The following is a 26,650-nucleotide window of genomic DNA, read 5'->3' as shown; positions in this document are numbered from 1 at the left end:
GAAGCAGACAGAGGGAAGGAAAGTTTTCCGGCGGATGGTATCGGTAGTGTAGTTTATAACTTTATCTAAGCGTATGTATGGCAATGGTAGCATGTAAATAGCAGCAGCTGTTGAGATGATAATGAAAATAAAGCTATCCCCTCTTTTCTCTGTAAATCTGCCGCTTCTCCGTGTTTCTCTGTATTTTGTGTTTTTACGTCCCTAGAACCAGAAAATACTCAGTTAGTGAAGGAAATAAAACAAGATCAATAAATGGCATATCAAATGGGTGGAGACGCGAATGAGAGGAAAAATCGGGATAAACTTTATAATCTGACGATTGTCTTCGTTTTCAATTTGAGTATTCGCAGTTGTGGAAATGAGAGTGGTATTATCCCTGCAAATTTTGCTTCAGAGTCTGAACCAAAGCATAGCTTTCATTTATGCACATGTGGAAATCCAACAGAGATTGCTAATAGAGACTTAAGAACTTGACCCAGAAAGGAAAAAGGGGTAAGAAAACTTGAATACAATAGCGAGGACTTGCACATTACTGTAGAAAGAAATTCTTAACCCAGAAAAAGAAAAAAGGGGTATCAAAACTTCAATAATTTTAGTATACAATCATGTCTAGCTGCCCTATGCTCATCGTCTCCTTTCTTTCATCTTCATGATTTTCCTCTTTTTGTTGACACGGTGCTTCTCTGCAATTCTCAATTTTCTCTTAGCATGACGCATGGGATTTATGACAGTCATACGCTTTATTTCTTGTTTCCTGCTATCCCGTTTACTCTTGAGATTCTTCCTTAACTGGTTATATATTTGCACAAACGTCTCAACACCCAATACTCCTCGAATACTGTCACGGACTTCTTCAGCCAACTGCTTGGTTTCATCTGGAGAAGAACGAATTTCAGTAAATAAAAATTTAGTGTCCAACTCAAGATCATCCTACTTCAACAAGATTCAAGAGGCAGCCACCATAAAAGATCAAGATGGAAGAGGCACCGAGAAATACTCAGGTGCATTGCTATCTATTTCTGCATACAATGTTCTTTTGTACATGTCTTTGTTTTTGGGTTTGAGAGAGAGAAAAATGAACTCACCAGATATTACTTTCCCAGCAAATCCTTCGCATACTTTATAAATAGGTTGCAGCAGTTGCATAGCATAGACATTACAGCCTTCTGGACCTATCTGTAATGAAATTATTCTGAAGCAGTTGAAGACAACCTTCATCTGCAGACAATTTTCCATTTTAGTTTTAAGCTATAAGCAAAATGAACAGACAAACACAGTTCAACACAAACTACAAATATATAACGAAAGTTGTTCCAATAAGAGCTGTGATATAAAACACCATGTATTCCTTGCTGACGCCTCACAGGAAATGATATTATCCCTGAAAGGTAGACCCACCTGGATATCCTCCATCTGGAGAGCCACTTTCCCCATCTTCTTGAGCATAGGTCTTGCCAACAATGACTGAAGGTCCTCGCTGCTATCTTGAGCATTTTGATCTCCAGAAACTGATAAAAAGAACGTATCTTTCCCTCTTCTCGACCCAAGAGATTCAAAAGCTTTAAGAAATCGATCTCTTTCAAAGGGGCCAAGGGTAGACCAAAAGTCGAGAGGAGTAGTGCCATTTCTCCGTAACAAAAATGAGTGGATCCCACAGAAAGCAAAAGCAAGGTTTTGGGTAATTAGATTGGCAGTCATTTCTTCCGTTAACTGGAATTTGAGTTGACAACAGAAGGAAACTGCTATTGAGAAGAGTTTACTGGGTTCCATGAGGTAAATTGTTTCGACGTTCAAATTTTCATGGTTGAGGCTGATTGCTTTTGAAACCTCTGCAAAATACATGGCCACATGTTGGCTGGCAATATTTTGCAACCACATATGTGGATGCAACAGAAATTTGCAAACTAATTCCCATATTCCCTGGAAAAAGAAAGTAGTGAAGCGATACTTAAGAATATGTAATGGAATAACTTTTAAAGGTACAATCGAAAACTGAATAACTGGTAAATTTCAAATATGGTCCTCTTAGATTTTGTATTTTGAATATTGCCAAACTCCATTTTTAACCGATAAATTTTAAAGAAAAGCTGTTAAATCAAGTGCACAATTATCTTGAAAGATTCTAAAATATAACAAAAAATTATTCAGCTTAAAATTACCCAGGCCCAAATTTCTTCTCCACTATGCCAGGAGAGATGAGCTCAAATAATACAGGGCAAGGAAAAGAAAGCCACTCCCTTCCCTCCAGCCTAAAAATCTAAATTATTCATTTTTTTAAAAATACTAAGGTCCAACTTCCCTTGGGTGGGAGGAAAGGAGGGGGGTGGAAGAAAGCAAGAGAAGCCACCCCCCTCCCTTGGCCTCCATGTTCCACGTGAGAGACAGGGGGAAGAGGGACAGCCTCTATAGTCCCAAGCAGAAGAGAACAGTCAAAAGGGGAAGGCCTGTTCCCATCCCCCTTTCTCCATTGCATGGAGAACCGTTGGTGGTGAGGGGAGAGCTCCCTGCACAGGGAATTGCAGGGGAATGTCAGCCCCCAGCCCCAACCAGGGGGAGCCTGCCTCTGTTCAATATTTAAAAATAAATAAAAAATCATAAATTTAATTTTTATAATATTAAACTATTCATTAGATAAAAATGATTGAAGAGTATTATCATCATTTTGATTAATATTTCATATTCTCATTAACTATGAGATACTAACAAGGTCACATTTGTGCCCAAAAAATTAATCATAAAAACCATAAAACCATATTTAGGAACCACCATGTCTAGACACGTATTAGAGTTACAAAATTTAAATGGTCATATTCGAAAATTACTGTTAAATAAGTGAATGATAAAAAAAAAAAAATAAAGAAAGAATGGATAAAGAGAAAAATGAACCAAGTTGCATACCTCGAGATCCTGGTGGAAAAACAAGTCTTGGAACTGTCTTAGTATTTTTTCCAACATAATAAACGTATGGTAGGACTCCTTCCATAGGGGAATTTTATCTTCATCAGAAATCTCTTTTGAACTGTCTGCAGCAATATGAGCAGCAGATGTAAGAACCCTGTGTGCTACTTGCAATATCTCATCGACATAACTTTGAAACCCTTTCTTCAGTGCATCAACCAGCAAACCTATGGCCTGTAAAAGCATATCAAGGAAAGTTGTAAAGCTTACAATGAAATCCAATCCTTCACTTTATACCCAAAAAACATAAAGCAAACGACAAGAAAATTTCATAGGTCAAAAGCTTCATTTGTGTTTTGTATATACATATTTGATCCTGTAATAACATCAAGCTCTAAAAGATCACCAGTGACATAACAGAATAAGGCATAAAGGTTAGGTGATGGCAGACAAACAAACAAAATTTGATGGACTGATAGTCTTGTGGTTACCACATGGAAAAATTTCTCTTGGATTTTTTATATGTCACAAGTTGTAGTGATTTACCTGAGCTCCTATACTCCATGATTTAGGCTTTTCACTTGAATACCAAATGAGACTGGCATCTATGATGACATGAAGTGCTTGCTTGCTAATACGTTCAACCAAGAGCTTTATTGCAGTACCAACCATAGCACAAACTTTATTATCGTTCTCATTAGCCAGACATATTATCAGCTTGAAGAAAAAATTGCTAGCATGACCAGTCAAAACTTCCTTTGGAAATTTTTTAAGAATTGCATGGACCATTTCAAGGACAGCTTCCCTTCCAGTGGGGTGCACATAGCTGCAAATAATAACAAGTCAATAAACATATTTTAAGCTGAAAAATAAATCCAAACCCATGCATACGATTGTTTTTGTTTTGAATGTTGATTACACACGCACACTTTGCCCCTTTCCCCTGGTGAGACTTGAACCTACAACCTCACCCTACAAGCCCCTTCATATGGCCATTGGACCAAAGACCCTACTGTAAAGTCATAACAGTGATTCCAAATGTCAGCCAAACCCGCACAAAGGACAGTCACATAATTTTCAAGCATATTTATCCAACCTACTGTTGTATTTACTTCATAGGAAGAAGACTATGCATATTGACTGGTGAAGTTTTGGGATTATTGATCTATCCATGCAGGGATCCTACACACAGGTATAACAATGGTTGATGTTTACTTGCCTTAAATTTTCAAGCAAAAAGTCCAAATGTTGCTGCAGGCGCTTATCATGGAGTGGATAGTCCAACAGGAATTGCAGTAAAATTTGGCTGCACTTCTTCCGAATCGGCTCTGAATGACTTCTGACCATTAACTCCGCAACTCGCTTCACAAGATCATATATTTCATTAACCACAAGCCTCCTGCCCACAATTGCTTTTAGAAGTGACAAGGCCACTACAGCAGAGCTGTTTTCAATTTCAACAGACAGAAATTGGACCAGATCTTTCAATTGGTGATCTGAGAGTGTAACCCTATCACTCTGTAGGAGAACAGTGAGAAGCTTCAGGCAGGTGTGCATGAGAAGATCGCTAGCATTTCCAGATCTTTGTGTGAAATCCAAAAGAAAATTCTTGATCTCCTTTGCTTGATCTTTAAGAGATGGCAAAGGCAACTTCATCAATGGGGTAAAGCACTTGAGAGCTGTTGATACAATATCTTCATACTTTGACTTTAGGCAATTGCCTAGCAGTCCTACAAGTGGATCAAGCAAAGATAATAATTGTTCATCCTTCTTATCTAACTTCATGCTCTTTAAGCGATTATTAAGAACACCAAGAGCAAATACTGAGATAAGCTGTGAACTTTGTGAGTTTTCTCCACCAACACCATCTGCAATGAGATCATAGGCAAAGACAAAGACGTCAATTGGGTCCACAGAGGGATTACACTCAATACCTAAAGCTATGTGGTGCAACATGCACTCAGCTTTAGTTTTAACCTTCTGTGTGAGGTGCTTATCTAGACAAGATTTAACAGGGGAAAGAAGCTTCACAGCATGTGTCTTGAATGTAATACTTTGGGCAATCAGCTTGAGAGTGTCAAAGGATTTGCTCTTTCGAGTTTCTTTCATTTTTGAAGCAATCTTTTCCACCTCTTTCTCCTCTGCAACGTCTCCAAGAATATCATTCTCTGCCACCACAAGTAGTTCTTCCAAACAGTAATCCAGCTTCCCAGGAAGAAAGTTTGTAAGCATTTTTGATAGAATAAAATTGAGAGTATATCCCAAAACATGCAACTCGTACCCTCTTCTCAAGGTGGATTTTAGAACCTTAACTATGAAATGCAAGTATGCAGGACTCAGCTCCATGACACATGCAGCCAAAGCTGACCTTGCCTCATCTCGAATACTTTCCAAGCGGTTCTTTAAAAAGTTAGATATACGCTGAATTATACTAGGGAGCTGTGATTCCATTACATCTGGTGGAAGCAGTTTAAGCAGTTTTAAAGCCACGAGACTAATATTGACATTCACTTTCTCACTGTCAGAGCTCAGCAACTTTTGTATTTCAGGAAGTAGTGATTTCTGCAGAGTGGTCTGTATCTCAAGGGGCACAATAGGATCATCATGAGAAAATTTATTGGATGGATCGGTATCTCTTTGCCCCTGACTGAAGAAGTGAAATTTATCCAAAATGGAACAAATTAGTCGTAGGAGGATCTTTTGTTTATCAGGCTTCAACCTAATCTCCCTGAAACATCTTAGCAGAAACAAGTGGTAGGTCCCCCATTGCATTATGCAAGAAACTGAAGCAAGAGATTCCAAGCAGGCATCTCGTACATGCTCCCCCTTTCCATCTTTTACTTCAAAGAGCATGTTGAAGAAAAGGGGAACAAATATTTTCATGGTGACATTCTGCCACATAAAAACAAAGAGCTGGTTAGGATTATCAGCAGTCTGAGACAGGAATTTTTCAAAAAACAATCTGAAACAGAAATACCTCTGACAAGTTCCCTGCAGAAACGACATTTCTGAATCGTGACAATGCCTTTGCCCTCCTGTGTTTCTATAATGGAAAATAAAAAATAGAATTAAAATGAATAATATGCCTGTAGAAACTTAGAAAGAAGCATACAAGACCAGCACACCTGTAAGTGAAGAATATTGTTGAAAAAATCTACTTCTGCATCATCACTACTCAAAGGCCTGAATGAGTTCAGAGTTGGCACCGCCGGAAGATTCATAATCATATAGCGCAGTAAAGCAATCCATTCCTACAAGAAAGTTCTCACAAAATTAGCTAAACAGTGGTTTTCTCTAGGAGACCTAGATAAAAGACTATGGTTCATTTTTTTCTAAATAAAAACTATGGTTCGATGAGTCACCAGGGAGTTAACCAAGCAAGAATGCGGTTCCTGTGCAACTTAAAAAATAAAAATGCTTGTAGCAGAATACTTAACAACTTCTCCAAACCAGTGTCTCTATAATGCAAAATGGTTTCAAATGGACAAAGAGAGAGAAATAGGGAAACATCAAGCAAACTTCTCCAAACCAGTGTCTCTATAATGCAAAATGATTTCAAATGGACAACAGAGGGAGAGAGAGAGGAAACACCAAACACCTTTTGAACTGTAATATCTTTGGTCATTGCTTTTCCTACAAGTTTCAGGAGAAACTTATTTACAATACGTAGAATAGATGTTCTTGTCCAGCCAACATCAGTCACAGGTTGCCCATTTCCACATATTTCATTATTTAACACCATATCTTGCTGACTAGCCTCTTCTGGTCCCAACAGCACTGCTGAAAACTTGAGAAATGAGAGCAAAGACTTTGATGCAGACTGCCTTAATATCAACTCTTCACATGACATATCGTATACGCAATGAGACAAAATCACAAGAGCAGAATCTTCTCCAAGCGTGAAAAATAATTCAGGTGTTATTTTGTCATAGGCATTGACTCTTGCGTCATAATCTAAGTCCCCAATTTCTTCAGTTGAAACCGCATTTAAACTATGAATAAGTTTAGCCTGCATTTCAGTTCAAAGGGAAAATATCAACAGAAATTCTATAGTTTCATAAAAGAAGGCTGTGGATGATGTTACTTACAAGAAAATCTAGAGATGGATTCTTTACAGCAAGACCATCAAGAATGTCACATATACATAATCGAATATCCGGTTCAGCAAAAACAAGTAGTGGGGCCATCGCAGTCAGGATTTTACCCACTGCTTCCAATCCCAATACTGGCAAGATACCTTGAATAACATGCAAACCCTCGATGCATTCCTCTGCAATGAACTGACTCGCATAAGTTCTCTAAATCTTTAAAATATATGTGATGAATTACAGATAAAAATATGTAACGTACAAACCCTCACCCTTGCTTAGACCTTTCTTCGCCAAAAACGGAAGCATAATATCCACAAAGTATTTTGCCTCCAAAGGTTTCTTTATGTACTTTGACAATAATAGGAATATTTTAAGTTCTGTCTTCCCAGGCCATGTGACTGATTTCCTACTAAACATAAGACATATCACTCACAAGTGTAGTAACAAGTATAGAGGTCTGAAGTTTTGAATACAGAAGCAATGGTAAAACTGAGACAATGCCACCATAACATGTCCCATCATTCTTATCCATTGACCACAATGAAAAGGTAGAGTATACAGGAGATCATTTCATCACAGAAACATTTTTAAAGTTGAAGTAATGTAAGAGGGCTTTCAATAACAGTTCAAAAAAGAGAGTTTTTGGTAACTTCAAGCAGCAGGGATACAGTTAAATTTTTAATGCCCATTTGACATCAAACAATGTTCTTCTTTTAGCTAGAAGCTATACAGAGTAGCTCTGGCATTAGGAGTATCCTAGATTTATTCATAATTCCAGGAGTATCCTAGATTTATTCAAAGATAAATGTAGTGGCCCAATTCACATTGAAGGGGATTCCAAGGTAGTCATTGGACGGGGCCGTGGCACTTCCTTTCTGCCATGGAGGCATTGGGAAATTTTCCAGGAGATTTTAGAGATTACCACATTATTTTCTTGTATTTGGTCACACTCCGAAATCTGCAAATTCGGCAGCAAATGTGCTTGCCAAACAGGGAGCATCTCTTCAACATCTTGTTGTTAGGGATCTGCTCCCTATCTCTTTGTAAAATTTTTGCCTTTTTAATGGATTGCATCTTTATCAAAAAAAAAAAAAAAAAAATTATTCATAATTCCAGAAAGCTGAAACATTTCATTCTCATCAATTTCTGTGCGAACAAATTTTGAATTCAATCAAGAAGTTAGCAAAGGTGTAGTCAAAGCAGTGCCTGTTCCTCCCAGAATGACTAGCTAAATACTGAAAAGACCAAATGTAGTTCTAAGTTTCTTTTTTAATAGCTACATTTTTACATGATAAATACATAGACCAGATAAGGAAGATGTAGTTATACCTGCTTGCCCCCTTGCGGCATGTGAAAAGACAATGCAAATTGAAGATAAGCGCCTCAAGGTTCGGCAATAGAACTCTCTTTATTCCGCTATCTTCTTGAGATTCAAAATCACTATCTAAATTCAGAAGATTTTCAATAAAGGAAAGGACAGAAGTTACAATAGCATCAGAAGCCGTTTTCACAGTCAAAATTGAGAATATAGAGGGGACCAAGTGCTCCTCCCTAGCCAAGAGTGAGACAAGAAAGGAACTTCTACTCATAGCCAGGAAGCATGAAAACAGAGAACTGGGTTTCTCACTGCTTGAACCCTCCTGCTTGAAACTGTCAATAAGAGGCTTTACTGATGAAAAGAAGGCATTCCAGAACTGGGTAACAAATTCATGTGACTCATACTTATTAAGAACAAAGGAGATGATCTTCAAGCAGAGAGATCTCAAATCCTTAATCTGCTTTAAAGCATTGTTTTTCTGCACAGTAACAGATACCAAGTTATACAAATAAAAGGAAGCACTTCCTGTAGATAGGAACCAGCTCAGAATGAATAGGAAGTATTACCACAAAGCCCATCAAACCATAAACAAATAAATAAATAAATAACCCAAGCAACCATTACAAGGAAACAAAAAGAGGCACATGATGGTCTTGTTCCATTTTCCATTGCGACAAGACCAGAAGCAGTTTCTTTCCTTCCTTTTTATATTCTTCTTTCGACAGTGGACAAAAAGATTTAATTAAAGAAGAAAAAAAGATAACCCTCTGATGGAGAGGACCTACTTAAAGGGTTAAACTGGGAACTAATATGCTTGACAATGGAAGCTCATTCCCATAACCTCATGAAAATCATTACTTCATCTAAACACAAGTAGTCCATTCAGCATATAGACCGTTGAAATACTTGTGTAAGAGTAGTTTTGTCATTTTACCATCTTATGTAGTGTTGCATGGTTCCAGCATGTTAGGCTACTTATCATACTATTATGTTTCAAGTTTCATACAATTCTGTTATGTATTGAGTTAGTTACAAAGCTTTTCCTATGTAGGGTTTTTTTTGTCCTTTTCATGAAAGCAAGTAATCCAGTATTTCATGAAAAGACAAAACACATAGAAGTAGATTGACACTTCATTAGAGATGTTTTCATGCAAGCTAAAGTGATTACTCCTTATGTGTAGTCCTCATAGCAACTTGGACATGTATTCACAAAACCCCTTGGAAAGCGTGAACACGTGGTATTTTTTTACAAGCTGGGATTATTGGACATTTACTCTCCTGCTTGAGGGAGAGTGTTGAACTACTTGTGTAAAGGTAGTTTGGTCATTTTACCATCTTATGTGGTGTTGCCTAATTCCAGCAAGCTAGACTCCTTATCATACTATTATGTTTCAAGTTTAATACGATTCTGTTTTGTATTGAGTTAGTTATAAAGCTTTCTGAACATAGGAGTATTTTAGTCCTTTGATGTAACTCGCTCAAGTGAATTAATAAAGGGGAAAGCTCAAGATTTTGAGCCTTAAATTCTGACGCAGCACATTGCTGCTTTCTCTAAAAACCCTTCTCTCTCAATTTCCTCTCTTTTCCTCTCTTTAAGCCTCCCAAGTTTGGTATTTTTCATAAACAAAAGGCACCAATTATCTGGTTGCAAACAGCTAAAACATGACATTAACCAACACTTTTTTAAAACAGTGTTTTGTATGTGGCCTAGCCAGCAAATAGCTGAATAAAAAGATTCCTATGGAATGACTGACAGAAAAATCAAGATGCAATAATAACAAGTAAACTAGCCATCACTCCTTTATAACGTCTAGTTTAAATAAATAAGGATATCTAGGTTAAGGTTTTACCTTGAATGTTTTATCTGCACCACCAATAGATTTGTCTGCATATAATTCACCAGTAGAATGAGTTTCTACGATAGATGACTCACTACTTTTTGCACTCATGAGGCTTAACGTGCAGCTTTCCAGCATCCGCACAACAAACAGCATCAATAGATTGAGGAAAGGTTTAATATGAAACCCATCAAAAGTACTCAAAATATCTTCAGTTACATGCAAGAACCCAGATCTCTTTTTCCAAGACAGGCTGTCGACATTTTCGATGGTAAAAGTTTTGACAAAATTGGATTTTAGGCGTTCACTGACAAAAGCTTCACAGGAGCCCCATCTCTGTTTTTCATAATCTTCATATTCAAATGCAATAGGATTTAACGATTTCAACAACAGGGAGAAAAACAAAGGAAGCTCATCAAGATCAAGCTCTGCTAAGAAACAAAGAACAGCTCTCCGATGCTGAACTCCTGCATGCTAAAGAAGTAAAGATGAAACTTAGAACAGAGGAAGACAAAATGATCTTTAGAATTACTAAACTTGAGGGAGTAAAAAGTGAAGCAAAGCACACCTTTCGAGAGGCAAGTGTCTTTAGGTTCCTTATTTTTGGAATAAGGACTCGAATAACTAAAGGAATTAAATGTTCCCTATGCTCTTCTTGAACATGATTAGAATCTCTAGACAATGTCCATGTTGTGAGCTCCTCTCTCAAGTTTTTTGAAGTTATCAAATTTCTAAGATTCTGATCATATGGCAGCAAAAAGTTATCTTTCCAAGTGAGAAGGCAATCAAGAACTTTCAGCTGTACATCAGCATCTGAGTCATCAAGAAGCCTGGCAATCAGATGCAAGTCCAGCAATCAATCACAACACAGCCTTACATACACCTTAAAAGAATAGCTTATTTACAATCATTACCCAGGATAAAGCTATGCGTAGATCCCAAATAAATCTTCAGCTAGTTAACTTAAACCAGGTTGTGGAATGATGAGATCACCCCTCTACAAATATATCATCCTTTTAACGCAGGACTTGTATGCCAGTTACTTCATTAGAGATTTATAACTTTCATGCATGCCATGCTCAATAAGCACATATTGAAGCAGCAGTTGCACAATAGATAGTAAGCCCCTATCAAAATAGTGAACCCAGAGCACCATATCCAAGAAAAGTTACAATAAGAATCTTTTGAGAGTTTTCTCATCTCTGTTTAACATCTTGGTTTAAGTCGACTAACCAAAACACAGTAAGTGGATGCACATAAATTTTGTGCTTTCTAGAGGTGTGTAGTCAGCAATTGCAGGTGCATGTTTAATAGCTTATCACTGGGGAAGAAGGTTTAAGTTACCCTTTTTTCTAAAAAATGAATGGAATGATCCAATATTTAAGGATAAACAAAGAATCAAGATCACCTGTAAATCAAAACCTCTTTCAGAACACCACTCTGATACAATGACTTAGGATTGCACATCAATTTCAACAATTTCAGCCATTCTTTAAGAACCAATCTCCATTCCTTGCCTATACAAGCTTGCGGGTTAAAATGACCCACACTGATTTAGGTTCAATGTGGAAAACAACACAAACCATGAAAATGTCAGTCTGTTTAGTTCAGGAGAAAACAAAACAAACAGCAAAAATTATCTTCCACCCAAATCACAATTACATAATGTCTAATCAATACCTTGAAATATGTTCATCACTGTAGCCCAAGAACTTGAAGAACAAAGGCAAAAGCTGACGAGAACGAGCCTCCACAATAGATGTGACTTTTTCCTTTTGGAGGGACTGTAGCAACAGTGTTATTATTGTTGAAAAAGGGGTGCTTTCAGAGACAGGGTTAAGAAACGACTTGAATTTTTTTCTGAGATCTGTAACAACAGAAAAGCAGTTCCACAAGAGAAACATCATAAGAAAAGTCCACAAAAGCGACTTTGAACAAAATTAAAACTGAAGGATGTGAGAAATATTGTTTTGCAATATACCATTTAAATTATTTGCACATTCCAAAGACAATATCTCAATTTGATCACAAGATGCTTGAAACTCCATCTGACACTTCTCAAGATACTGAATGAATATGTCCCATATAAGCCCCACATAATTACCCAACAGGCTTGTGAGGCAGTTTAATGCAGAATCCCACAGCTGAGCAAATCGATTATGAAAAATGCCCATTATCCCATATAATGTAATAGGAATATCAGTTTTGGAGATCCTTGCTGCAGAGAGGTCCCTCTCAATCCTGGATATGTTAATATCAGCCTGTCTACTTGTAAATATTGACAGTGGTGTTGCTTCAACAGAGAGGAGGAGCTGAAAAACCTGCTTTTTACCCAAAATTCGTTTAGCAAAATGTCAGTACTAAAATAACAAAAGCCACACAATAAAAAACAAGCACTCATTCCTGGGAAGCAAAGGCCCGACATAACACACCCAATACATACATTACAGCTTTGCACTTCCCGCTGAGACCCTTCAGTCTTTAGTTTTTTTTGGACATGGTTATCAGTTGAATCGAGTTCAAGATCCAAGGGTTGAAAGTGGCATAAAATTCGCAGAGTTGAAATTCGAACTTCCTTGTTTGAAGCACCCAAGTTTTCTGCAAATACGTGGATGGCATCATCCCGTTTGGTAACATCCAGTTCAGGATGTAAAGTAGGCTTTGACTCAACACTATGCAGATGTACAATGAAATAACCAAATGGTTAATAGCGACATATGGGACTAATTACTGGAAAAACAATGGAAGTGGCAAACTAACTTCATTTGCCTTGTGAACGGATATAGTCACCTGAAAGCAGAATCCAGAAATTCAGCCACGGCAGACAATACTTGCTGGGAAGATTTGTATTTCTTTGCATGACTTATAAAGTAACTTATTTCTGAAAGCTCAGCATTTTTGCAACAAAGAACTTTCTGATAGGAAGCTAATGCTGCACCAACAAGGCTTTGCCAAGCTGGCTTCACAATACCACCAATTCTCTCTGTATAACAATAGATGTAAAGAATACCATACAAACATATATAAAAGCATATTCATGAAAGCAAATTTGAAGAGATCTTACCAGATTCAGCTACTAGGAGTTGGTCAAGTGCATCAACTAACTTGACTATTAAGGATGAATCTGCTTGTGAACCAAAAAGATGAGGATAGCAGAAAAGAACTCCCCACAGTACAGCCAAGTCAGACTCACAGACTGATGTATTTAATAGGTTATCATCTGTGGCCAGTTCAGTTATTCTACTTATCCAATGAGACAAATTTTCCTGACAAAAGCTTAGAATTTGTGAAACTTTTACTTCTGATGTTCCATATGAAGTTGAGAAATTGGATGAATGTAGTTTCCCTTCCAGTCTTTCAAATAATCTCAGCATCAAATAAATAACTTCTTCTGACGAAGTCTCCATCAAACCATTCATGGCACTGTACAAAAATAATATGCAAGAATTTGAAACAAGGAAGAAAAGAAAAAGCAAGCAAATACCAAATTACAAGCAATATGATGAGGGAGAATATCACCTCACTATGGAGCCTCTCAGGGCATACAAAACAGATGAGTCCTTTCCAAGCAGTGCCTTCATAAATGTTAGCAAGCTGGAAAAGAAAATAAATAAACACATAAGAGCATATATGACTCAAACGAAAAGGAGAACCATATGGTGCAAACAGATGAACTTCTTGAAAGAATTACCATGAATTTCTCAACATAAACACTGGTTCCCACTGCTGGACGATGCTTGATATCAGAGTTAAATCATTAGAGATCCGAGGAATATCGAGAAGGTGGAGCATTAACTGCAGCACTCTATCAAGGAGTTCATTACAATAATCTTCCTCCTTGGTAGAAGAGGCCACTACATATCTCTGGATGAGCAACTCCACAAACTCCAAAATTGGTTTGAAGTCTGTATAATGGTAAAAGAGCAGATTATCAGTCAAGAGTAACATACTAAAAAATATAAAGACAAATACTAAGTTGAAAGACAAATGGAGAATGGAACCTTTAAATTCAAATAAAGAAAAAAGGTGAAGAAAGAAGCACTCTCACCAGAAACTTTGTTCCCCTTACTATACTTTACAACAGCAACAACAAAAGATAAAAGGCGACTCAGGTGTAATAAGTCCCCATTATCAACACAGTCCAACATCTGCTCAAATGAGCAATCAAACACCAAAGTCAACTCCCCAGCAGGCAGCTCCTCACAAGCTCTTTCTAGCACAACACTTGTAATCTCAATAATGGTATCTGGACCTGTGTAAATGACATACACCCAAGATTTAGAAGGAAACAAATCCAATATATTAGCACATAAAAGTTTGTTTTTCAACCATTTTTTCAGACCCTAATAAATACTTATCATCAAATAAACAGTATTTTTTTAAGTCTTTTAGCTAGGAGTAACTGAGTAAGATGCTCAAACTCTGAACTACGAGAAACTGCACCAATGCTTAGAGCCGATTCAGAGAAACTGCATTTTTTGGAGACTACAAATTCAATTTCCTTGGCTCCAGCTCATCTAAACTAAATATTTCACTTCATCACCAGCAAACATTTTAAGTACTTTCTGCCTGCAGTTTGACATGAAAAGTGAAAAATAAAGATGTAACTCACCCTTAGTAAAATCATCACCAGAATGCATAATAAACTTGTCCATCAACAACCGAAGCAACTCCTTGGCTCTTGAGTGGAACTTTAATGAAGTTCCTCTCATGACATGCCATAACAAAGCACTGACCCCAGATTTCCGGGGAGGTAAAGGTTTCTTTACAGCTTCAAGTATTACCTTTCTGACACCTGAAGTATTACAGGAATAACTTAGTTTCACATTTTACCTTCCAAATAAAAAATTAAGTATGGGCCCAGTTTTTCTTAAAGTAAAATTCATCAAATTTTGTTTTTGAAAGACAAGTATCAATTTAGAATTAGCAAATTCTCAACCCAGTGATTGTTTTTCTTGAATTGTGAGTAATTTACTTAAAAAAAGAAACAAGGAGAGCAAAGCCCAAAACAACAAAGAAAAATTAAAGATGATAACCAAAGATGGGCAAAAAATGAGCAGCGAAAATTTCATCATAACTATCTGTTATGATATGGCTACGTTTATTTTTTTTAGAAAAGGTGCAAGACACTGTTATATTTATTACCAGCTATGTGAATATAAAAGAGATAAATAAGTCAAGTCAAATGGTACCGAAACAAAACCTAATAATAAGCCTACAATATTACCTTTTATTAACTGTTGAATTGGTGCATTTCTCAACAAAAAAGCAACCCCCTCAGCCATAAAGTCCTGGACATAATGCTTAGGGTAATATCTCAAACGAACAGTAATCCTTTCAAACAGAAACAAATAGAGGTAAAATAAGCAGTCAAGAATAGCGGTTGAGTAAAAAAGAACGCTTATGTGCACAAGAACAGTTCAGACCAATCTAATGCTCCAATTTTTCACAAACAAGATATTATAGAGTAGGATGGGCAATACATATTCTATAGCAATTTAATTTTAAAACTTAAACAGCATGGTTCCAGCGATCAACTCATGTAAAAACCAGGGTATGGAGTTCAACATTCAAAAAGATAAATTATATTTAAATAATAATAACCAAAGTTATAATGATAATGATGATAATAATAGTTTTCTTTTTGGTAAAATAAAATAATATATCTGGAAGCAATTTCCTATACTAAACTATCCTTATCTTTCATTTGTCAACCCTTTCAACCTCCTTAAACCCTCCCATTCAGATTCCAAACAAATCCTTTCTCCATCAACTAACCAGTTCATGTCCCCTCTAGTTAAGACAGAAACAAACAACTGTAAGACTGGCATTTAAACTGAATTCTGTATTATAATAATTAACAAATTTCTATTGTTAAGTGAAACAAGCAAAATGTTTATGTACCAACCAACTCACACAAGGGATTCAAGATAGATGCTGCCTACATGGCTAACAAATTGAGAAATCCAATCTCTTATTTTCAAGTTAACTCTGCATGTATCTTTTCAAAAAAAAAAAGTTAACTCTGCATGTTCTATGGTGCTTTATTTGACTGTTATATAGAAAAGCTATCAATAAACTAATATCTACTTACTTCAGAACATTTGCAATATCCCGTGTAAGGTACTTCTGCAAATGCATCATGATATATGACCACGAAGTGAAAACCTGCAAATCATTACCACAATGACTTATCAAGAGAATATGGAAAATTTATTGAATATAATTCCCTCTAGATAAAGGACGAGTTTTGATTTTGCACAGTTTCTTGCCCTTCTTTTGTATTCTTGTATATTCTAATGAAATTTCTCACTTTATTCAAACAAAAAATAAAAGTTTAAAGACCAATACTATACCTGTTCAAGGATTTCAGGATCCCTATCACCACCATTTTTAAGGAGATCCGCCATTGAATCTGCTATCCTCTGCAAAAAACTGTGAAAAAATCCTTATCAACCAAAACTGCAAATAATTCCGAATCAACAAAAACTGCATAGAGTAAGATGAATTAAAATTATCAAGACCCAAGCACAGAGAGAAAGATACAAAATGTAGAAATTTGTCAAAAAGTAAGTAAAGAAGAAACATAACATAGTGTCATAAAGACAGAGAAACAAAACTTACGGCAGAAAATCTTCTAAGAGATCTCGAGATAGAGATGCTATCAACCTGTAGAAAAGAATCTAATTAATCAATCGGACAAAATAAGTGAGAAACAACAACATTACCAAGTTAGACAAACTGTAATCATTATAAAAGGTGATATCATTTAAAGAGTTAAATATATGCCAATTCCTCCCAATATGACTAGCCAAAGTGAGGAGAGCTCCTCCCAAATACTTGTAAAGTAAACATAGGAACTTCCAAAACCAAACTAATGAGGGACAATTTCCCCTTTGCAACTTACATGAAACGTGGAACACACATGACCACTAGAAAAATGGCGATATTATCATTTTACCCACCAAACAACTATCCTGAAATATCAAGCATTATAGATAACTCTGTCCAAGACATGGAGAATACTCCCAGGTCTCAAAACATGCATTGGCTATAAAGAGCATAAACATGGACGACGTAACCAAAAAAAAAAGTGCATGGATTTACTCTAGTACCACTTGAATTAGGCAAATTCCACCCAAATGATTAGCCAAAGTTTGGAGACCTCTTTGTGCCTGAAATGGACCAAAAATCCACCAAGACTAAACCAATATCGAAATCAACAAATCACTCACAGACAATTAGCCTGATATGTAGAGTACACAAGCGAGGCCACTGAGTGGTGGGATTTTTTCTTTACCTACTAACATAAACCTTTTATTTTTTTATTTTTTTATTTTTTTAAAAGTGAATATATATGCTGTAGATATGAGACTAGGACCTAAAACCTCAATTTAATTTAATAATGAAGGCTCCAAATTTTTATTTTTATTTTTTTGAAAAAGGATGTATATATTAACAGAAGAACAAAGAATTACAGAGGGACAGGGAACAATTCCCTAACAACATTCGTCCTTTTTTTTTTTTTAAAGGCTCCAAATTTTCATAACCCCTATTTGACCATTAAGCGAAAAGCTTCATTGGAATACCATGAAAACCTATTGTTTAAGTAATTCAAACAATCCCATAAAGCAGTATGGTCACGGGGAACAAGTACCTCATGAGTCAATCTGGCTAATAATTTTCAACAGATGAACACACACCAAGATAGGGCTAGCAACATATTCAGATATTATTAAGAACTGGCTGAGATCCTGGTTCCAATTCCTAGATAATTATCCAAAACTAATTCAAACAATATCCAGAGGTTCTCAATCTGACAAGAGATCTAACAAGGTAACAAACAGGAACTGACATCCTAGGTTCTCAATCCAATGAATATCCTATGCAGAATATCACCCATTAGATAAGTTCAAACAGTAGATATGGGTAGATAAGTATCAAACAGTAGATATGGGTTAGAAGCTTGTAACTATCCTAAACCAAACCTGCTATCCACTCTTTCCTCACATTTTCCTTCTCTACTATTGGGGCTTTTAGATTAAAGGAATTTGTGCAAATTCATGTAGAAATTCTTTTTCAGGGATATTTTCTAAGTTTATTATTAATCTGAATCCAAATGTTATCCTACGAATTTTTTTTTTTTTAAATGTGGTGTATAAACTATTAAAAGATAGAGTTATGTACAAACAAACCTAGCTAGGTGAGTCTTCCTCCACAACAAGGTGTTGGAGCGAAATACCCAACTTAGCCTAAATGTCTGCCAAATGATTGGCAGAACGAGGAATGTGCTTCCAATTACAATTTAAAGAAAAAATTAAATCGTTATCCTACGAAGTTAGAAACTGTATCCAATTTTCAAATAGTTTATACATTTTCCAAACTTCTGATAAAGCTATTCCAGCCTTTGTGTGTGCCATTTAGCATTTCATGTATCTCTCCGCCTACAAAATACTAAACATAGCTATTGAGGGGTCTTCAAGTTCTCGAAACTCCTAAATTGAGTATTTTGAATATCAATCCATGCACCCGAATATACAGTTAATTTTAATTGAACCAGATTCTGATAGTGCCATATCTGGTCTGTTTAGAGACTCACACCAAGGTCACGGCTACTCATCAAGAAGGGGAAAAAGGGCTTCTTTCATACTTTTCTTGTCTGCTAGGCTCCTGTTTTGAGTTATAATCCACTTGCAAAAATTTTATATTACTTCAAAATATAAACACGATAGAAAGATGATCCCTGACAGAACACTAGCATTTTTTCTTGAATGGTATTGATGATTAGTGGGGAAAGAAGGGAGAGATGCATAGATACATGTTTTTGTCTTATACTCCATAGTTATTCGCCAGTGACATAAAAACTGCCCAAAATGAGCTATCAAAAATCTGGTTCAAATTAAAGAAATAATACTAAGATGCGTAACTCTATATATTACAGCCAAGGATACTGAAGAGACAAGACTCCAAAAGGGGTATTGTTGCTGATAGTTCTGGGTTGGGTTGCAAACCATAAACAATAGAATTCAGTTGCAATTTAGTAAAGATACAATCTATTGAAAAAGTATTCTATGATCCTCAAAAGTAAGATCTCTCATGCCAAGAAAGAAACCAAAAAAGACCCAAACATTTCAACGCTATCACTATAAACCAAGCCACTTACTCTTCTGTTTCCCTAGCAGGAAAATAATAACAACAGAGTAAATCACCAGAACATTTCCAAACCTGAGAATTGGTTCGAGTGACAACGTAGCTTGCATCCTCAATCTACAGAGCAGTTTTGAGACAATTGTTTCTTTATATAACAAAATTTGTGGCAGGGTTTGCACCCATGGCATCACCTCCTCATAAAACGAGATGAAGTCCTCGGCAGTATTTAGTTCCTGGTGTTGGAGCAACATCAAACAATAAGTAAACAGTAATGCTTTTATTCCAGAGTACAAAGATCCTTTTACCACCATACATCAGATAAAGAAAGACAATTTAGGCTGATGGAGAAAGAGAGAAGATGAGGAAACCAAGAACTTCAAAACACCAGCCTTATGGGCCAGTTATAAACACTAATGATGTTTCAACTATCAGTGATTTGTTATATATTTTTTTAAGCATTTAAATATTTTGTTGTTGATTCTATTCAAACAGTATTTCATTTTTTAGGTATCCAGTTACCGTAATCATCACTTTGGCTGCTGGGGCAATAGAAGACACACGCTAATATCTGTGTGCATATTTTAGCAAAGATATAATGATCAACATGCAAAGCGAAAATAAGACATCTTTCTTTCACCATTCCCATCGAAGTTTTAAATACATCATGAATTTCGTAAAAATATAACCATGAGAAATGCCCCCAGCAAATTGACTACTATTACAAGCTCAAATTGATAGGAACTGTTCATCTTCCTATCAACTAAAGGATTAGCTATATTCCTGCAAATCGGGTAGGCTTTCAAAGGCAAGACAACATGTAATACATGCTAAGTGTGTTTACTGGAGAACTTGATGGACTCCACAAACAGCACGTAAACTACTCTCACAAGCACTACAGCAACAGTTTGAGACGTATATCCGAAAAAATATTTTAGCTCGACGAAGTAAAAACATAAAATTGACTTGCAATAAGTAGAATAGAATCAATATTCTCAAAAAAAAATATATATATATATATATATTATACAATAAAATATTATTCCTGATGCATACCCGCCAATATAAAAGACTTTCTCTGAAAAAAGAAGAGCCTTCGGACGGTTGAATCTTTAGTTGGTCAAGACTTCGGAAGACATCAATCTCAATTTCGCTCACTCTCTGCTCGAAATTCTTAAACTGCAGAAGCCAACAAACGCAAAAGAGTTTGAAGTTCTATTAACAGAGGAAAAAAAGGAAAAAAAAATAATCAAATTCCGCACGAATTTGAGCTGGCTTTTGGAGGAACAACTTACAACAAAGCGCTTGCCGCCGGAGGATTTATTTAGTGATTTGACTGGTTGAGACTGATAAGGCGCCATGGAGGAAGACGGAGTAACTCGAAAGAGAGGAGCGTTACATACGGTGATTATGTGAGAGGATAGATTCAGAGATGTGGAAAGGCAAGGGCGAGAACCACCGCTGGTTTGGAGGCGAGGGCGTTTTGGGCTTCCAAGAAGAAACGATGGGTTTATGGGAGGTTTTCGTGGTATTTCCGTAAATTGGATTAGCTGCGGTCGTCAAGATACGAAAACAACGCATTCGTTGGGTTGGGCATCGGGTCGAGTTTTCCCGATCCAAATAACCCGGGGACGGGGCAGGAAAAAAACTCGTCGGGTTAAGGTAGTAGAGTTTGACAATTTAGGTTTTTTGGAGGTTTTTTGGTTCAGGTTTCCAAGTCGGGTTCGAGTTCAGGTTCCACCCTCCCTTACGCATGCGCTTGAGGTTGATTTGGTAATTTTAATCCGGACCGGGCTTGTAATCTGACAGGATATGGGCCAGAATCTTTATGTCCAGATTTCTTTAATTTAATTTTTTACAATTTAATTAAAAAACTACAAAGAGACTTTTAGGTTTTTACCCATCTTTTTTAACATAATTAGATAAATAACAAACTTTTGAATTTATTTAAGAAAATACTCAACTTTGATCGGTGATATATAGGCTTTGGCCCATTAAGTGTCACCACATCAACACTTATGAGTTGAATGACATGTCATTAAATACTTTAACACATCATCATGCCATGTCATCTTGTGCCACATAAACCCTTGTTGCCCTTCTTGTTTTTTTCGTTATCTCTCTCCTCTCCTCTCCTCTTGTTGTGCCCACTCTTGTGGCTCCCATTGTTGCTGCTACAACTTCCGTCACTACCCATTGCTGCCTATTATCTTATTTTATTTTATTTTATTTTAAATATAAAGTAATAAAAAGTCTACCAATACATTTTTTAAAAACTCTAATATAAAATTTTCATATATATTTTTAATTAATAAATATTTTAAATTGATAATAAATGGTGTTAAATAGGTAAGAGTAAGATTTTTAATAAATTAATATGTTTTTTTAATAATTTATTATTTAAATATAAGATAATAAAAAATGTATTGATAAATTTGATTTTTAAACTCTAAAATATTTTTTAATTTGTAAATATTTTAAATCGATGATGACGTGGTTTGCCATGTTATATTTTAGGGTTTATAGTTTTTGTGTCATTTAATGATGTGGCATCTTAATGTGTTAGTTAATGTGTCGCTCGACTCATTAGGTATTGATGTGGCGCCACGTAATTGATCAAAGTTGGGTATTTTCTTAAATAAGTTCAATTTTTTGTCATTTATCTAATTATATTTAAAAAGTTGGGTAAAATCATAAATGTCCCTCATACGGCGATTTTGGATATTAATTTGAATTATATTTTTTTTCCACATGGATGCAATATCGTTATTAATAAGTCATTAAAATAAGTTGAACGAGATTAAAGGTAAGGTAATATTATAGAGGGTTGATCAAATATGAAAAATCATTTAGTGCGAAACGTTATCTCAGTTGTCCGATTATGATCAACGGATATCTCAGAGCTATTGATCAAAAACTATCTCAGTCGTCCGATTATAATTAAACATTTTACATGTTTTACATCAAATGACTTTCATGTTGGATCAGCCATGAATATTATATATAGATATGATCCCTCTACACTGAAAATTCAAGAAAAATGATGAAAATTATAATATTTTGATAATTTCTCTTCTACCAAACAAATTTCTCTCCGTATTAACACTAAAAAATTAGGAAACAAAGGCAAACACTGATTACATAACACATAACCCTTCAATAATACTTCAACATCACCATGCTCAAGGCTGATAAGAACAGAGATGGTGCCAACATGTCTGAGAGCTTCCCAGCCGCACTTGGGTTAAGAACAGGCCGGAGACCAGGGGTTGACGTTGGGTAGTCGGGGGGTGGAGACTCGGGTTCCGCCGTGGGTGTTGCTGGTGATGCCGCTGGTGCTTCTGTAGCTGGGTCTGGAAGTGTGGGAGCGGCAGCTGTGGAAGCAGAACACCATGTTCAGATGAAATTTCAAGCTATCCTTGAATTTCAATCAATTCGAGGGTTCAGTTTAAGCTTCTGAGTTGATTCTAATTAGATGGCCTTACCTCTAGGGGGGAGACCTGGAGATAATGCAGATGGACCTGCCAGTCATGTTACACACAAGAATCAGTCATAAGCATAGTGGAAACGATCTTATTCATGTTAATGTGTTCATAAGATTTTGGGAAGCGGCTCAGTAATTTCATGGGAGTTTTATTGATTGAGGTCTTAAATTAGAGATAAGTGGGTGTATAAACAGGTTGAAATAGAAACACGAACAAACACAGTAAGTATTAGTTTATACCTGGAGCAGGAAGCGGAGTTGCAGCAGCTGCATCCATAAAATGTTTCAAAACCAGTTACTATAATTAAAAAAAATTGCTTCAGATCTCTATCATGGCTAGAAGCACACTACAAAGCCGAACACTAAATTTTACCTCTGCACCTAAGGGGTACAGCCGCCATGTTACATGCCCGGGGAAGCGAGATCGCCAACGTCCGGTTGATCGGAAGGTTGACAGGCACACTTCCGGTCACTAAAAGGCAGAGACAGTCCGTGCCGTCGTTGATGAGCGAAGCGAGAGATGTGCAACATCCGGTGGTCGGAGAAGACCCGTTGCTGCTACTCCCAGTAATGAAGTTCAAGCAAGGTGTGAAGTTGCTGATCATGGAAACAGTGCAAGGGCTAGTAAGCTGGCCTGAACCCAGTTGAACTGACCCCAGTAGAACTGCCAATGTTAATGCAACCACACTTCTCTGCAACTCCATTTCCGTTTAGAAGTGGAGGTAGCTGTGTAATCTATGCCTCAGGAAGAAGCTTGTAGCCGAACAGAGATTTGGATGATGAGGACAGTGCCATAGTGATGTATTTATATTTGGAGCTGACAGAAGAGAAAGCTATGAACGAGGAAGGTCATCAACAACAAGGTTAGATTTGAGGTGGGTATTGGGAATTCAACTACCTTAACTTTCTTGAGAGAAACGGAGATTGAATCACTTTTTATTTTTATTTTTATTTTTCTTGTTGACAGTTCCTCTCAGTAATGTTGTAGGTAGGGTTGGTATTTCGTTACGTGAGTGATGTAAACAGCCATTGTTGACTCGTCTTAAGAACGACACCTTTTTGGTGAAACACTTTTTTTACCATAAACAAGTCCGAGTCACGAATTTCATCAACCTCCTCGGATGGGTGAGTTTTAACCTCACCAAGGGGGCTCAAACTGCATCAGATTGCTGCTCCATTGACATCAGAACTGGGGAGCTTTTGTCATCTGGAATGATTTTCTCATTTGACCATTCCTAGTATTGTCAAAAGGATGCTTAAGCTTATAAGAAAACTGTTAAAAGATTAGGAGAAGTAGGTCACCCACAAGCCTTCACCACTAAGAAGACCTTGTAGCTCTGTTTTCTCTCCTCTGTAACGGTCAACACAGCTCAATGCTATAAAATCCCTTCTCTTCCCATCTCCCCATCTCATCCAAGTACTCACTTCTTCGGTACAGAATCTTCACGTTGGAGACGACCGACTGGCCGGAAATCTGAGATGGCGAGTACAAGGATGGAGACGGTTCTAGCCATGGTGTTACTGACTACCCTTTGTGTAGGAGCCATGGCTCAGTCCAGTTGCACCACTGCACTTGTTAGCCTCTCTCCATGCCTAAACTACATGACAGGGAATTCCTCCTCCCCTTCCTCTTCCTGCTGCTCTCAGCTGGCTAATGTTGTTGGGTCTCAGCCCCAGTGCCTCTGCTCTGTATTGAATGGCGGCGGGTCGTCACTAGGCATCAATGTGAACCAGACTCAGGCCCTGGCCCTGCCAGGTGCATGCAATGTCCAGACCCCGCCGGTTAGCCGGTGCAACAGTAAGTTCTTTAAACCGAGTTTTGAACATTAATGTTGTGGGAACCAACACTTGAAATTCACAGAGATGTCATAATTTACTGTGTTTGAATCAGGTGGTGGAGCTCCCACGGGTTCTCCGGCCAGCAACACACCGGCTTCTCCTTCTACGCCTTCAACTCCTTCAGTGCCAAGCATTCCTTCAGGTAAATCCCCTTCTCAGTGATACCCCAATAAGCAAATACTTGTGGGAAAATCTAATCGAATGTGTCAAACGAAAGGCAGAACAAAAGAATCAGTAACAGATTGTGATTCATTAGCATGTTTTAAATCTGAATCGCTGAGCTTAATTTCTGTGAGTGCAGGAGGATCAAAGAATGTACCAACAACTGGCGTTGATTCATCAGATGCAAGTCCAACCAAGTTGTCTTTGTCTACATTGGTCTCGTTGCTCTTCTTTGCATCATTTGCTGCTCCTTCTCTCATCAAATATTAAATTTAGAATTTGATTTAGTTTTTGTTTCAGATGTACTATGAGTGGCTGCTGTTTGTAGTATCTATTACAGTTTTTGTTTTTTTTTGGGGGGGGAGTTCATTTGTATGAGTCGGAGATAAATTTTGTAATCTTTTTCTCGTTCCAATAAATTTTCTTTTCTTCCGTATAAATCCTACTGATTATCAGGAGTTTGTAACAGGATGAACAGAAGAATGACTAACTCTCAGACATGATATTGAGTGATTCCATCCCAGTCTGATATTTAAACAGAGCAATTTCTTCTCCATTTGGATCTCCAAACTAATATCCACTTGATTGTTTTCTTAATTTAAAGGAAGAAACCAAATTCGTTTTCTTTCCAATCAAATGGGAAGGCGATATCGTCATTGAATTTTCTTAACCAACTTTGCCATCAATGGATAAATAAACTTCCGCATTAGAATGATTCAACATGCAGGTGTACTTTCAAGGTACGCGAATCATTATTCTTTAACAAGTAGTAAGATAGGATATGGACGTCTCAGCTTTCATATAGACACGTCAAGCTTCCATGTTGCCTTCAATTGTGATGGTTAGAATGATTTAAATTAACGCTTTCACTCTATTCTTGGCTGAAAAAGAAACTTGCACTCTCTTGGAACAACCATAGAGGGGGAGGAAGAGAGAGAGAGAGTGATAATGGAATAAGTCAGCTATCATGTGTGAGCTTTTATTAAAAATATATTTATTTACCATGAATTACATGACGATGTTTGCATTCAACACGTCCATTTTGGGCAGGTGTTTATGGACAAGAAAGTTGATGATGAATGCCTAAGGTACGAAGATGAGTTTGGCAACATGTGCTAGTAAATTTGTCCTTGCCATTACTTTGGTAAATTCCAATCTTGATCGAATATTGATTTTCCACAAGTTTTTGAAATTAAAAGCATCATAAAAATCAGATTTAAATTTCAAATGATAAAGCCAAGTGAAGCGTGAAAAATCATCAATGAAGATAACATAATAAGCAAATCCTAAATGGGATTTGACTGGTGAATGATCATATATGTTATAATGAATAATATATAGCACAAGAGATGACTTATGTTCATGATGTGGATAAGGCATACGGTGATTTTTCGCAAGTTGACATGGACTACATAATGATGGAGAGGGCAATAAAGATGTAAGATAAAGATGTCCTTGTTTATGGAAAAAAAAAATAACATTATGATTTACATATCCAAGGTGAGCAAGCCATAAATCATAAGAAGCATGTATTCTTAAAGACAAAAATAAGGGCAGGGTTACCACGCTTAAGGACATATAAGCCTCCATATTTCTTACCAGTTGCCACCACCATTCTTGTGAGACGATTTTAAACAGTTAAAAGATTAATAATAAATGTAACGGATAAAAGAAAATCAGGCATTAATTTAATGATGGATAAAATATTTTTGGTGAGATGAGAAACAACTAAATATTTGGGGTAAGAAAGAGAATGCATGTATGTGAGATAGGTAAAGAGGCACCATTCCCCATAATTACAAAGTCTTTACCCATGTACGGAGTGGACTTATCTAGGAAGGATGGGTTATTGGACATATGAGCAAAAACCCTA

General features: G+C 36.7%; 3 protein-coding genes across 5 annotated transcripts; 1 reads left to right on the top strand and 2 right to left on the bottom strand.

The window, feature by feature from the left end:
• Positions 1-398: 398 nt before the first annotated feature.
• LOC137947821 (uncharacterized) lies at positions 399-20,755 on the bottom strand. 3 transcript variants are annotated; one of them, XM_068793613.1, is made up of 31 exons: positions 20,588-20,755; positions 20,349-20,471; positions 19,371-19,528; positions 16,770-16,814; positions 16,502-16,580; positions 16,240-16,313; positions 15,373-15,479; positions 14,758-14,940; positions 14,194-14,397; positions 13,837-14,050; positions 13,665-13,739; positions 13,210-13,568; positions 12,936-13,128; positions 12,589-12,817; positions 12,127-12,469; positions 11,826-12,012; positions 11,554-11,694; positions 10,714-10,975; positions 10,158-10,619; positions 8,319-8,785; positions 7,259-7,395; positions 6,987-7,168; positions 6,497-6,907; positions 6,024-6,149; positions 5,876-5,941; positions 4,118-5,790; positions 3,445-3,724; positions 2,899-3,132; positions 1,399-1,920; positions 1,086-1,218; positions 399-875 (listed from the first exon to the last, which is right to left on the bottom strand). In XM_068793613.1, the coding sequence occupies exons 1-31, from the start codon at positions 20,651-20,653 to the stop codon at positions 625-627; spliced, it is 7,986 nt and encodes a 2,661-aa protein (XP_068649714.1). In that variant the 5' UTR covers positions 20,654-20,755; the 3' UTR covers positions 399-624. The 3 variants fall into 3 exon arrangements, with proteins under 3 accessions (XP_068649714.1, XP_068649715.1, XP_068649716.1); XM_068793614.1 differs by having other exon boundaries at positions 7,259-7,398; positions 12,127-12,466; XM_068793615.1 differs by having other exon boundaries at positions 12,127-12,466.
• Positions 20,756-22,448: 1,693 nt separating this feature from the next.
• LOC137947589 (non-specific lipid transfer protein GPI-anchored 20) lies at positions 22,449-23,480 on the bottom strand. The gene is made up of 4 exons (XM_068793398.1): positions 23,150-23,480; positions 23,017-23,043; positions 22,778-22,813; positions 22,449-22,666 (listed from the first exon to the last, which is right to left on the bottom strand). The coding sequence occupies exons 1-4, from the start codon at positions 23,478-23,480 to the stop codon at positions 22,449-22,451; spliced, it is 612 nt and encodes a 203-aa protein (XP_068649499.1).
• Positions 23,481-24,255: 775 nt separating this feature from the next.
• Positions 24,256-25,047, top strand: LOC137948440 (non-specific lipid transfer protein GPI-anchored 5-like). Its single transcript, XM_068794526.1, has 3 exons — positions 24,256-24,574; positions 24,668-24,757; positions 24,872-25,047. Exons 1-3 carry the CDS (start codon positions 24,256-24,258, stop codon positions 25,045-25,047), a joined length of 585 nt encoding a protein of 194 aa, XP_068650627.1.
• The last annotated feature ends 1,603 nt before the right edge of the window (positions 25,048-26,650 follow it).

Source organism: Aristolochia californica, unplaced genomic scaffold (assembly GCF_029961685.1).
Source record: "Aristolochia californica isolate CCGP_79_NKW_82.1479 unplaced genomic scaffold, dmAriCali1.0.hap1 SCAF_13, whole genome shotgun sequence".
NCBI classification, from domain to species: Eukaryota; Viridiplantae; Streptophyta; class Magnoliopsida; order Piperales; family Aristolochiaceae; genus Aristolochia; species Aristolochia californica.
Note: the sequence above shows the minus strand (reverse complement) of the source record. Positions and strands in the feature narration are given on the sequence as shown.

Coding starts and splice junctions, on each gene's coding strand:
- LOC137947821 (XM_068793613.1), bottom strand. CDS start 20,653: ATGGCGCCTTATCAGTCTCAACCAGTCAAATCACTAAATAAATCCTCC. Junction 13,129..13,209: donor ACTCCTAGTAGCTGAATCTG/GTAAGATCTCTT, acceptor ATTGTTATACAG/AGAGAATTGGTGGTATTGTG. Junction 1,921..2,898: donor TTTTCCACCAGGATCTCGAG/GTATGCAACTTG, acceptor TTCTTTTTCCAG/GGAATATGGGAATTAGTTTG.
- LOC137947589 (XM_068793398.1), bottom strand. CDS start 23,480: ATGGAGTTGCAGAGAAGTGTGGTTGCATTAACATTGGCAGTTCTACTG. Junction 23,044..23,149: donor TGTACCCCTTAGGTGCAGAG/GTAAAATTTAGT, acceptor TTATGGATGCAG/CTGCTGCAACTCCGCTTCCT. Junction 22,814..23,016: donor AACTCCGCTTCCTGCTCCAG/GTATAAACTAAT, acceptor CATGACTGGCAG/GTCCATCTGCATTATCTCCA.
- LOC137948440 (XM_068794526.1), top strand. CDS start 24,256: ATGGCGAGTACAAGGATGGAGACGGTTCTAGCCATGGTGTTACTGACT. Junction 24,575..24,667: donor GCCGGTTAGCCGGTGCAACA/GTAAGTTCTTTA, acceptor TGTTTGAATCAG/GTGGTGGAGCTCCCACGGGT. Junction 24,758..24,871: donor AGTGCCAAGCATTCCTTCAG/GTAAATCCCCTT, acceptor GTGATTCATTAG/CATGTTTTAAATCTGAATCG.